General features: G+C 33.4%; 4 protein-coding genes across 4 annotated transcripts; 1 reads left to right on the forward strand and 3 right to left on the reverse strand.

Annotated features, from left to right (window-relative positions):
- Positions 1-459: 459 nt before the first annotated feature.
- On the reverse strand, positions 460-2,037 carry LOC116348690 (odorant receptor 43b-like). The gene is made up of 5 exons (XM_031779757.1): positions 1,606-2,037; positions 1,087-1,546; positions 930-1,029; positions 593-859; positions 460-516 (listed from the first exon to the last, which is right to left on the reverse strand). The coding sequence occupies exons 1-5, from the start codon at positions 1,913-1,915 to the stop codon at positions 460-462; spliced, it is 1,194 nt and encodes a 397-aa protein (XP_031635617.1). The 5' UTR covers positions 1,916-2,037.
- Positions 2,038-2,786: 749 nt separating this feature from the next.
- LOC116348691 (cytochrome P450 6B1-like) lies at positions 2,787-5,000 on the reverse strand. Its single transcript, XM_031779758.1, has 7 exons — positions 4,712-5,000; positions 4,392-4,629; positions 4,226-4,321; positions 3,959-4,152; positions 3,772-3,896; positions 3,336-3,702; positions 2,787-3,266 (listed from the first exon to the last, which is right to left on the reverse strand). The coding sequence occupies exons 1-7, from the start codon at positions 4,891-4,893 to the stop codon at positions 2,984-2,986; spliced, it is 1,485 nt and encodes a 494-aa protein (XP_031635618.1). The 5' UTR covers positions 4,894-5,000; the 3' UTR covers positions 2,787-2,983.
- Positions 5,001-5,282: 282 nt separating this feature from the next.
- LOC116348689 (potential E3 ubiquitin-protein ligase ariadne-1-like) lies at positions 5,283-7,957 on the reverse strand. The gene is made up of 8 exons (XM_031779756.1): positions 7,568-7,957; positions 7,273-7,467; positions 6,906-7,115; positions 6,526-6,801; positions 6,306-6,442; positions 6,109-6,235; positions 5,812-6,038; positions 5,283-5,740 (listed from the first exon to the last, which is right to left on the reverse strand). Exons 1-8 carry the CDS (start codon positions 7,715-7,717, stop codon positions 5,653-5,655), a joined length of 1,410 nt encoding a protein of 469 aa, XP_031635616.1. The 5' UTR covers positions 7,718-7,957; the 3' UTR covers positions 5,283-5,652.
- A 362-nt stretch (positions 7,958-8,319) lies between these two features.
- On the forward strand, positions 8,320-11,904 carry LOC116348692 (calpain-B-like). Its single transcript, XM_031779759.1, has 6 exons — positions 8,320-8,514; positions 8,612-9,015; positions 9,884-10,239; positions 10,303-10,729; positions 10,800-10,866; positions 10,931-11,904. Exons 1-6 carry the CDS (start codon positions 8,469-8,471, stop codon positions 11,572-11,574), a joined length of 1,944 nt encoding a protein of 647 aa, XP_031635619.1. The 5' UTR covers positions 8,320-8,468; the 3' UTR covers positions 11,575-11,904.
- Positions 11,905-11,959: the final 55 nt, after the last annotated feature.

Consider the following 11,959-nt stretch of genomic DNA (forward strand, 5'->3'; position numbering starts at 1 on the left):
TTACCAATAGATGATAAAAGTTGTTTTGAATTTGGTTAGGGAACTTAGGGAAGTAGCGCTGTATTGAGGTTTGAACAACTACCGGACGTACATTTTCCATACAAAATGTCATCAGAATTTTTAAATGAAGTGCAAAATTTGTACTAAACAACTACTGAACTGAAACTTAAATTCATCCGATTCGGAATAAATATTGATTATTTTTTTTCATTTTTTATATTTTAAAAGTTATATTTTACAAAAAACATATTTAATTCAATATCTATTATGTTAAAACAATTTTTGTTCATTGAATTTGCATGGAAAATGTACGTCGGGCCTCAGAGGCCCCACTTGTTAGATAACGTTAGTGTTTTGACTTGCCTGGTTAAGGGTTAAAGTTGTCTGCTTGAGCTTACGTTAAAGTATTTGCTTTGAAAACACTTTTCAATTATAGATTGTGTGTAGTTGGTATGAGTTTCAACGTTTCATAACAGTTTTGAACATAATATAATATGAACCGGTTGTATTCAAGATCTGTTAAACATGTGAAAATAATTCTATTTAAATAAGATTAATCGAATAAGATGACTCAATAAAACTTTATGTTTACCTTCTTAAATGTTTCTAACGAGCAGTTAATAAATCCATATCCAGAAAAAAACTTTGGACGCTCTGAGTTCTGTATGATTAATAGGAGGTATCTTTGTATGTGACATGGAAATTCATACCAAATGAAAGTATGATAAGCACTATCGCCAATCGACTGTAACCGCAATGAAATGTGCGCCGAATAGTAGCAGTAAGGCAATGTTGTTGCAATGCTCACAGTCGATGCAAATATCAAAATGAAAAAATCCGGATTGATATGTTTAGAAGCCTGTTAAAACGTAGCGTATATGCGATAATATTCTATTTCTAATTTAGTTCAAAATGATCAAATTCTTTACCAAATCCAGTTGATATATCGATGTTGAACAAAATACGGCGCCACATAAAAGTTGGAAAAATATAATTCCCGTCACAATACTACTCAGTTGATGAAAAAGTCTGCAAAAAAAATCTACATTTTATGGTGTGTGCCAAATATTCAACGAAAATACAAACTCAATAATTTGAATGTTGAATTTAACTCCATCAAATAGGCGCTCTTTTACAGTGTTTATTGATTGTTTTGGTTTTTGTTCGATTTGATTTAATTGGCGCATTAATTTGTCGAAATTTTCAGTAAAAGCATCCAGATAAAATGATGAACCGAGGAAAAAAGCCACTTGACTTGTTATCAAAATCGCATAAGTGTGTAATGCTATGATCACCATAATTAAGTAACCAAAATATCCATGCAAAGTGTGAACATCAAATGGATAGCTCAATTTATACATTGAGTACCATGTGGCTGGATCACTTCGGCCGGGAATCATTTCGAATATCACCGTATATGTTGTGGCAAAAATCAACACAAAATCGTAGTTCACAATGAAAACAATAAGAGGCCACTTTGCAACAAAAGTGGATTTCACTTCCGCCTTTTCGTATAAAACTCTTGATTCGTGATTTTGACAAATACCTACAAAGAGTGCTTCATTAATCATTTATTCTATTTCAAACTAAAGAAATAATACGTGCGTAATTTAACCAAATTTTCAATTTGATTCAGGAATTTCGATACTTTGTATTTATTATTGTAAAATGTCCAATAGCCTCCGCCCGATGCCGTGTTGGCAGACACTTGCATTACAGCGAATAGAACACTTTCAGTATCCGAAAAATGCGAAACGATATATTCTATGCTGACACCAATTGTACATAGTGAAATCGATAGCATCATCCAGTTGATTATTTTGCTGATAGTTCGCTCTCGTTGTGTGGCATTTTCATCGTTTAAACACATTCCAAACACTTTCAAAAGTTTTTTATTTAATTTTATAACTTCCATTTTGCTACACAGATTTTCATTGGCAACGATTAAGAAAAATAAATCCTCCAAATTCACAACATTATCATGAACTATTCAACTGGACACTCTGTGAGAATTGTTATGTTGGTTGCGCTTTTATTTGATCACTAATGTAACGAAATTTACAAAAAATCGGAAGACACGACAACGTTTAACAACGTTGATTATATTGTTTAGTTAGGGTAAGACAGAAAATTTACCTTATAATTATAGAGCTTTGAAGAATTATTAATTATTACTCGTAAAATGTAAAATATTTTATTCCTTTTAAATCAAAAGGCGGCGACATTTAAATGAAGAAATCATTCATTGTGCTTTGGAGGTATTAATTCTAAACTAAATGGTTACTCCTCTTCGAAAAAATCTATTTTCTATAACACTATCTATTGGTTCATTCAGTCATCAAACAGAAAGAAAAAAATCTCATCATGTAATATATTTACATTGTTTGAAATTGTCGAAATATTTTATATGTAATTCAAATTTACATGCTTGATTTCAATTTCATCATACATCTTTATCTTTTTTGTCTAATTCTGTGTGTTGGGTAAATGAAGCATGAACAGTGCCATTATTCTCTGTCGCTTTTTTCCCCGCAAATTACTGTTACTAATGAATATTAGCATTGTTATGTACATCAGCTATAGCTGTTCATAAATATATAAATACAATGTCAACTAATCGAATTCATAAGTGATATTTACACTGGTCTTTCAAAAACCACAATGCAAAATGTCAAATTGTTGTTCAATTAATAGTTGAAATTGATTAAAGTTATCTATATTTCCAGTCAATTTCTTTCGAAATAGTCAATTATTAATAGAATCGTACATGAAAAAGAAAGCACAAGTTTTATACTTGATTTAAACGATTTATTTCAATTATATTTTATTAACACAATCAAGGTCACGAACAATTGATAATTATGATTCACACCCTATATGAAGTAATCATGGCACTCGAATCAAATTGATAATTATACATATGAAAAAGCGCCTTTGAACCATATCATTTCGTAAGTGGCACAAATAATACAAATCAAATCAATTAACGAGCTTCAAGTTGAATAAGAATTCCGTCTTTTGGATGTGATAAAAGTGTTTGTGCGTCGATTACAATTGGCTTATGGTTCGGTGACAATTTGATGTGGAAATTTTGAATAATATGAACTAATGCGACCTTTGCTTGTGTGATTCCAAATCGTTGGCCTAGACAAATTCGAGGTCCTTCGCCAAAACCTAAATATGTTCCCTTATGACGATTACGTTGCTCTTCTTCATTAAATCTTTCCGGTTCAAATTTATCTGGGTCTGGGTAATATTTTGAATCTCTGTTTGTACGTGTAAGAAACGTGCATTAAAATGTTAATCGAAATCTTTCACAATTTTAATTAGATTACCTATGAATTCCCAACAAAGGAATGTTTACCACGGTGCCTGGATAAATAGTGGTCGGTTCCGATTGTTCACTGGTTTTTGGTAATGTGTACTTTTCTGTACATACTTTTGTCAACACAATCAGAGCTGGATGTTTTCGTAATGCTTCCAATAATATGCCTTCAATATAAATCATGCTCTGCAGAGCTTCGGCCGTTAATGTGCCATCATGTTTTTCGAGTGTTTGTTTTATTTCATTCAGAGCTTTATCTTGGCAATGTGGATTCAACGCCAATTCATAAAATGCATATGATAATGCAGTGCTTGATGTCTCCGTACCATCAATGAACAAAGATAGAGTATGGCCAGCTAAACTCGTGTCATCAAAATCTGTACGAAAAAAAGGAGTAGATTCAGATGTAGATTCAACCATATTGACAATGATTTAGTTGTTTTTACTGTGTTTTTGTTGTAGTTGAAGAAATATTTGTAGAATGTCATAGCTTTGAAGGTCTTTTGATCGAGAGGCTTTGTTTGTACCGACTAACGTTCGAAACAAATGATCGATTGACGATGGAAGAAATCTATCGCAAATCTAAATTGATAAGATTTGCTTGCTTTCTTTAAATCTCAAACTAATACTCACGGTATTGGAATAAGATCCAAAGCCCATTGCGGTAAAATAGGGTGGACCAAAAATTTCATTCCGACCCAAAACGATGGTTCAAAGAGAGTTTTTCCTATTTTTAAGAATTCGGATTCCACATTCTTATCGAAGCATCCTGGATTTATGCTAAAAGTGCATTTTATAACATTTTCTGTTGTAAATCGAACTGCAATCTAAACACCAAGTGGATAATTCACAATTTAAATCACAAATTTCGAATATACAGTTTTCCACGATTGAATTTACATGTTTTGCGTTGAAATCTGTATTGGCCGGATATGACTTGAGAAATTTAATAAAATCGGTTCCAACACCTTTCATCACTGGCATCATACTTTTAATCTGAAATCAACATCGACAATATTTCCATATATTTTTTTCTTAAACACATTATTGTGCGTATTTTTGTTACTTTGCTTTGAGAGAATGCGGGCAAGATCATTTTTCGACCCTCTCGCCATTCTTCATCACGCGTCAAAAATGGATTGGTTGCAAAAAGTGGATCAAATTTCTTGCTCAACGCAAAATCATTGTCACGAAATGAATTGAAATTCGTAATCATCACATCTTTTACCAAATCGGGATCACGAATTAAAACAGCTGGTTTAAACATTTTATAATACCCGATGTATGGTTCATTTGAAAATTGTCTTTGAAAAATTAAAAAAAAAATGTTATTTACTTCTTTGTTCACGAACAGTTCTGTATCTCTGATTTTGAATCAAAACTTACTTATACCAATTGGCTGTTGTGACGCCCCAATGCTCTGTGAATGTAAAAGTTGAGCCAATATTTCCGACAAAAAGTTTTGGCTCCGGTCCTGGAACCTTATTTCTTTTCCAATATGAATAATTCCATTTTAACCAAGTGTAAAATACAGTGATAACACCCAAAATAACCGCTATCAAGAACATTTTTAGCAGAAAATACACTCCGCCACAATTGTTTTAATTGGTGATGTTGACTATACAACGTTCTCGTTTAAACTGATGAAACTGATGTGTGTTTTCGACAGGAATAAGTTGCCCAATCATCATTACTATTTATACAAATTGCGAACTTCGATTTTTGAGCATGAGATAACATACAGTTCCTCGTGAGTCAAAATAAAATCACATACATTTCTGAATACTATTATATATTTTTACGTACATAAACACAAAATCACACTTAAATAATATCTACCACACACAAAAACCTATACATATTTATCATGTATAATACATGTACCTTTAACAGGTTTTGTACATCTCAACATCTGATCAATTGAATAAATTAAAAGTGAAATAAAAATAAAAAAACGTGTTGTGTTTTTTTTTTATTGAAATTTTTTGTTGTTGACAATCTCCTACCTATGGGCTGCATGTATTCAACTATTGTATTGCATGTATTGTCTCTCAACTTTGTAATTTATAAATAAAATATCTTTTCTAACGATTCAATAGAGGTATTATTTCCCGTGTTTCATATATGAACGCTCAGCCAGATATGTTTGTGTGTTTGGCTGAGCGCTCAGCTCAGCAGATATATCTATCCGTTTATGAAGCACTGATTATTTCATTATTTATTGTAAATAAATTTATAATAATTAACATTTTTCATGTTTGTAAATGAGAAAGAAAGAGAATGTATTTTTTCTATCGCAAAATCGGAGGGAGAAGTATTACTGGCTATTATCCGTTTTCAGAAAAGGTCCACCACCCTTTCTCAAGGCCTTCTTGAATGTGGCTTAGAAGTTTCTTTTGACGCTGATCACAGTATCTAGATAAAAGTAAACTTTAAATTAATATCACCATCGACGCCATTGAAAACAAAAGCAAAAATCAACTCACTCAAACTTGTCCCAAATTTTTATTTTCATATCAAGCACATTTTGTGGCGTGAAATCCATTTGTAAATAGCCGGATAAAATGTCGGCAGCACCGCCCAAATCGCGTTGGTTTTCTTCAAAAATGGCTGTTTGATTGCACTCCTTCACAAAATATGCGAATACGTACGACAGCATCAAATTCTGACGACATGACAGTAGAATGTCCAAACCTTTGTGTAAAATTTGTATCTGTAAAATAATCGTAAATTAGTCATGATTTTAATTCTATTTTGGATTCACTTTTCATTTTTACACTTACTTCAGATAGCAAAATGCCCTCTTGTATCAGATTTTTAATTGTGAGATCAATTTTTTTGGCCGCAAAATCTCTTTCAGCGTCAAGAGATTTCTTTTGTTCGAGGTAGAGTTTGTTATAGTTTTGGAATCTGCAATAAGTTAAAATCGATTTTGTTTCTTTTTCTATAAAAATTAACGCAAATGTTTGGTGTCGCTTACCTGACCATTGTATTCGTTTGAGGCTGTTTTGGACGTTGATCTTTAGGTGTGTTACACATGCCGTGGCCAAGTTTCCAGTTAGCAAAACATTTCTTGAAACAAGTCCAGCAAAATTCGGTGCGACATCGTGTACAAAACTTTAATTTAAAAAAAATTAAAATTGTAAAATGACGGGGTACGAATATTTTAATGTTTAAATTCAAAGATAAGAAAAACGAACCATGTATGAACAGCCCATATTTTTTTCGATCAAACAACCGCATTTCGGACATGCTTTGGTGTTTTTCGACATGTATTGGTATGTCGGATCTGTCATATATTGTAACCAAATCTTATATAAGTCACAAGGAATGGGCTCATGATGAGAATTCCGGCACTCGAAACAGAACCCATGTCCGCACTTACAAGTGCAGTTTAAACGATAAATCGGCGTAAAACTCGCTTCGATGGCATATTGGCAATCGGGAGCTGGACACCATTCCAAAAATGGATCGTTCTATGAAAAAATCGAAAAAATACATAATTTCGTGATTGATGAATTTGCATTAATTTTATGACGAATGTGAAAATCTAAAGTTATAAAAATTATACTCTACATACCCGGACGAAACTATTAACACATAGACGTTTGTATCTATCTTTTATTTTTTCATCGGTCAGAATCTGAGTTATTGTATCATCATCAACTGTGATACCGCATTTGAGTTGTTGGCAAGCAATCGACTCAGCACCTTCATTGATTTTCATCGTTAAATATTGTGACCAACAGTCTGAGCAGAAATTATGTTTGCAACTCAAACTGACAATCATCTGCAAAAAAAAAAAAAAAAAAAACATTTTTATTATTCGTTGAGTATACATTCTGGAACAAGAGATTCTAAATAAAAGTGTTATCGTTTATGCATTCCAAAAAAAAAAAAACAAAAACAAAAAAAACGAGAACAAAGAAAGTGATTGTGACACTTACATCTGACGGTAATTGTTCGAAACATGTTAAACAGTCAGTTTTTCGTCGTTTTTCATCTTCTTCTACCTCAAGAAATGGATTCTTGATGTTCGCATTATCAAAAAACTTTTGCTGATCATCTGTGTATTTTTCGAGCAAAACCATTTTATTCCAATCGCAGTAGCCCAATGCAATTCGTGCAACTGTTGCTGGCATCTAATGACATGTTATTGTTTCCATATAAATTATTTTAATTTTATTAATAATATTTTATGTTTTGCAGAAATTAATAAAAAAAAAAATTATTTTCAATTACCCCAGTTGTGGAAACAACTTCTTCGATTTTTTGATTCATTTTGTGAGTGATTTCTTCAATATTCAATGCCTCATAAGTAGCATCTTTAAGTGGCATTTCTTCAGAATCCGAATCCGAAAATTCTAATGATTCATCAAATGTGTCGTCCATTATGTAGATTTGTCACTGCACGATGTACACAAACTGAATCTACGTATTTCACCAAATGTATTTTAAGCGACTTAACTGCGTACACCAAAAACAACAACAATAATAATAATAATTTGTAATGTTCGCTTCGACTGTGTTCAAGTGTTTATATGTTGATAAACTAAAATACAATGTGACAGAAGTCTCTGTGCGCACTATAATCAGGAGACTATTGGTATGCTGACATTTTATTTACTTTTGAATATTCATCGGGCAACACGAATCTATGCTTCATAATATACGATGTTTTCTTTTTTTTTTTTTGTTTTATGTTCTTATCTTTGTCTTTTATGTGAACATGCCTTTTTATTAGAAATAACATTCGGTAGATACACTCTGAAAACATAAATCAAAATAATAGGAGAAATTATGAAAAAGTTGTGACTTTTGATAGGGATTTGATCCCCTTAAAAAATAAATTTGCTGCAAACTTATTATTTGACAATAACAAAATAACAGTGTCAATTTTGTCAAACACCGGATTCGTGATTTTATGGTTTATTTGACATATTATGTCTGTATAATAGTATAGGCTAATGTCAACAAGCTGTCAGTCTCGTCTTGTATTTCTTTCTAGTCGTTTGTTGTCATACTTGTAAACATATCCAAAAACCACAGGAATTCCCAAGTCACGTATTCTGACAAAGAAAAAACAAACCCTATTTTCCAAAACCGTGAAATAAGAGAGTAACGTCTAATTTTTTCTGCTAGAATGTCGTTCACAAAATATCCGAAAAACTATCATCAAAATGGACTAGGTAAGGATAAAATTAGAAAAAAATATATTGTTTTTTTTTTTTTTTTAATTCATGATGAGTCATCAATTAATCTTAATTATACGTGAACCTGTTTTAGGATGGCAAAATACATCGGCATTAAGTTATCCATCTCAACAACCAGATAACAGGGCTGTTCCACCAAGCACCACCAATTTATATCCAGGATTTCAAGCATTTTCAAATCCATTTCAAATGCCTCCATTACCAGGCTCCACCAATCATTATGACAGCGCTCGCTTATCGTATGGATTCGCTCCGAATATAACAGCATGCCATATACCAAATGAACAAAAACCGCAAGCAATCACTCAACCAAGCGGTCCATCGATTGGTTGGGCCTTACAAAATGATTTGACTGATGGTTGTACACATTCTACACCTGCTAACGATAGTCCAGTCGAAAAACAAGTGGAAATCCCTTGTCAAGCCATTATTGTACCAGATGAAGATATGCCGATTTATTCGTTTGGTTATCCATCGGTAAGTTATAGTCTTTTGAATCTGATTCATTTTTTTCCGTGTAAAAAAACATGATCAGCCTCACAATACACAAATGTCACATGCGTATGTGTATGCATGTATTGGGCGCGTTCATACGTTCAGATGTCATATATGCAAATACATATGTAGGTTGAAGCGTTCATGTGACATTCGCTTATAGTCAGTATTTGTACGGCTGGTTTTTCCGCTGTTGCTAAAGCCATTTGCAAAAAAGGAGCAAAAATGATTCATTAACTGGATTTGAAGCGCCAACTCATGTTTTTTCATTTGAAATCGTTGTTTATTATTACGTCTTCGAAAAAAAAAACTCAATTTTTTTTCAAATTTACGTTTAGTCTGATGCCGTTGATGTTGACATAGGTCATTATCATTTTTTTACGGCAAATTCTGTAGATATGTTTGGAATTTTGTGTGGGCGGACCGAATTTTGAGCACAAAATAAATAAGAACAATAACATTTTTTTACGTTGTAAGACCAAATCATTTCATCCAGATAAAACTCATTTCAATCAAAATGCAAGATTTATGAATTGGTTTCAATTGAACCTGATCTGAAGGTGATTAAGTATTGCGACTAATTCATCAATTTTGGGAATTTTGAAAATGACGAACGTGTCATGCATCAAGTTCAATGAACTAAAACACAATATGAGCAACTGCGGTCAACCATTGTCGCATCAACCCAAATTAAATATTATATCGCTGAAGTGGCGCATGCTTTATGACAATGTTGCAATAATTTTGCATTCTCATGCGATCACTAAAGAAGATAATAATCAATTAAACCAAATTAATATTTAATTAACAACCTTGAATAATCAATTTAAATTTACAACTGAATTAATAGTTGAGTGAGAGAGGAAGAGGTCCACGTAGTGAGCAAGACTATACTACTTTGCGGGATTATTGTTTGGAGAATGGAACACTGTTTGAAGACTCCGAATTTCCGCCGATTGATTCATCTCTGCAATTTTCGCGACGAATGGATCGTCGAGTTGAATGGCTACGCCCCAGTGAAATAGCTCACGATCCTCAGTTTTTCGTTGAAGGATTTTCGCGATTCGATGTGCAACAAGGTGAATTGGGTGATTGTTGGCTACTAGCGGCCACAGCAAATTTGACTCAAAACCCAAAAATGTTTTTCCGAGTTGTTCCCGATGATCAGGACTTTGAAGATAATTATGCTGGAATATTTCACTTCAGGTATACACAATTTTGAATGCAAATACCAAGTAAAAAGGTCACATTGCAACCTAAACATTTTAGATTTTGGCAATATGGTAAATGGGTCGATGTGGTCATTGATGACCTACTACCGACATATCGTGGAGAACTGCTATATATGCGATCAACCGAGCAGAATGAATTTTGGAGCGCATTGCTAGAAAAAGCCTACGCAAAATTACACGGGTCATACGAGGCTTTGAAGGGTGGTACAACATGCGAGGCTATGGAAGATTTCACTGGTGGCGTAACTGAAATGTATGACTTAAGTGAAGCGCCACCGAATTTATTTAATATTTTGTTGAAAGGCTACGAACGAAACTCAATGATGGCTTGCTCAATTGAACCTGACCCTTCCGTTTTTGAAGCAGAAACACGCGAAGGCTTGATAAAAGGTCACGCATATTCAATTACTAAAATTGAACTCATGGATATTTCAACGCCAAATAAATCGGGAAAAATACCAATGGTAAGAATGAAATACATTGATTTTTTTGCGGAATTCAATTTTGTATCAACACTATGTTTACTCATCAAAGTTGCGCATACGAAATCCTTGGGGAAACGACGCAGAATGGAACGGACCTTGGAGCGATTCATCACCTGGTATGTTGATAGTATTTTGAAATGATAATCACACCTTTTATAATGTGTCAATGTGTTTACACAGAGTGGCGATATATTCCGGACCATGAAAAAGAGAGAATCGGATTGACTTTTGATCATGATGGCGAGTTTTGGATGAGTTTCCAAGATTGGATGAAATATTTTGATCGGGTTGAAATTTGCAATCTTAGCCCTGACTCGCTGACCGAGGAGCAGATAAGTGGTGGAAAAAAACGATGGGAAATGTCCGTATTTGAAGGTGCATGGGTGCAGGGTGCCACAGCCGGTGGCTGCCGTAATTATTTGGAGACATTTTGGCAAAATCCACAGTATACTGTTGCACTTGAAACACCAGATGAAAACGACGACGACGGACTGTGCACATTGATTGTTGCATTAATGCAGAAAAATCGACGTTCGAGACGAAATGTGGGCATGGACTGTTTAACCATTGGATTTGCCATTTATCGAGTTACCGAACGTGACATGATGAGTAAACCAATTAGAATGAATTTCTTCAAGTACAATGCATCCGTTGCTCGCAGTCCAGCCTTTATAAATTTACGTGAGGTCAGTTGCCGCTTCAAATTACCCCGAGGAAACTATCTAATCGTCCCATCTACGTTTGAGCCAAACGAAGAAGGGGAATTTTTAATAAGAGTTTTTTCTGAACAGTGTTGCAATATGGAATGTTCTAATGCCTATTAAGTTATAAGAAATCTACTGTAGCTGTGTCAAATATGCTATAACTTATATCGGCTTGTTTGAATTGATATAATCAGAAATGTGTCTTAATGTTGATAGAAATCATATCGAATCACTTATTATATGAACAAATGTGTTGCACAAATTGCCATGCTTTTTTTTACGAATATAAGGTATCACTTAGCATTTTTATTACAATATTCCATGACTAAATGTAGATCTGACATTAAAAATGTGGAATATATATAAACAGACAATATATTTAGCTGCCGTCATCTGGATATTTCAGCTCATCTGGATGCCGTCAGCAGTGAAAACAATAGAAGTGATTGTTATAGTAATACCAGTATATAACAAGCTTATATACCTATAACAATCACTTCTATTG

This window comes from Contarinia nasturtii, unplaced genomic scaffold, assembly GCF_009176525.2.
Source record: "Contarinia nasturtii isolate CC-2019 unplaced genomic scaffold, AAFC_CNas_1.1 Cnas_scaffold_2633, whole genome shotgun sequence".
In the NCBI taxonomy this organism is placed as follows: Eukaryota; Metazoa; Arthropoda; class Insecta; order Diptera; family Cecidomyiidae; genus Contarinia; species Contarinia nasturtii.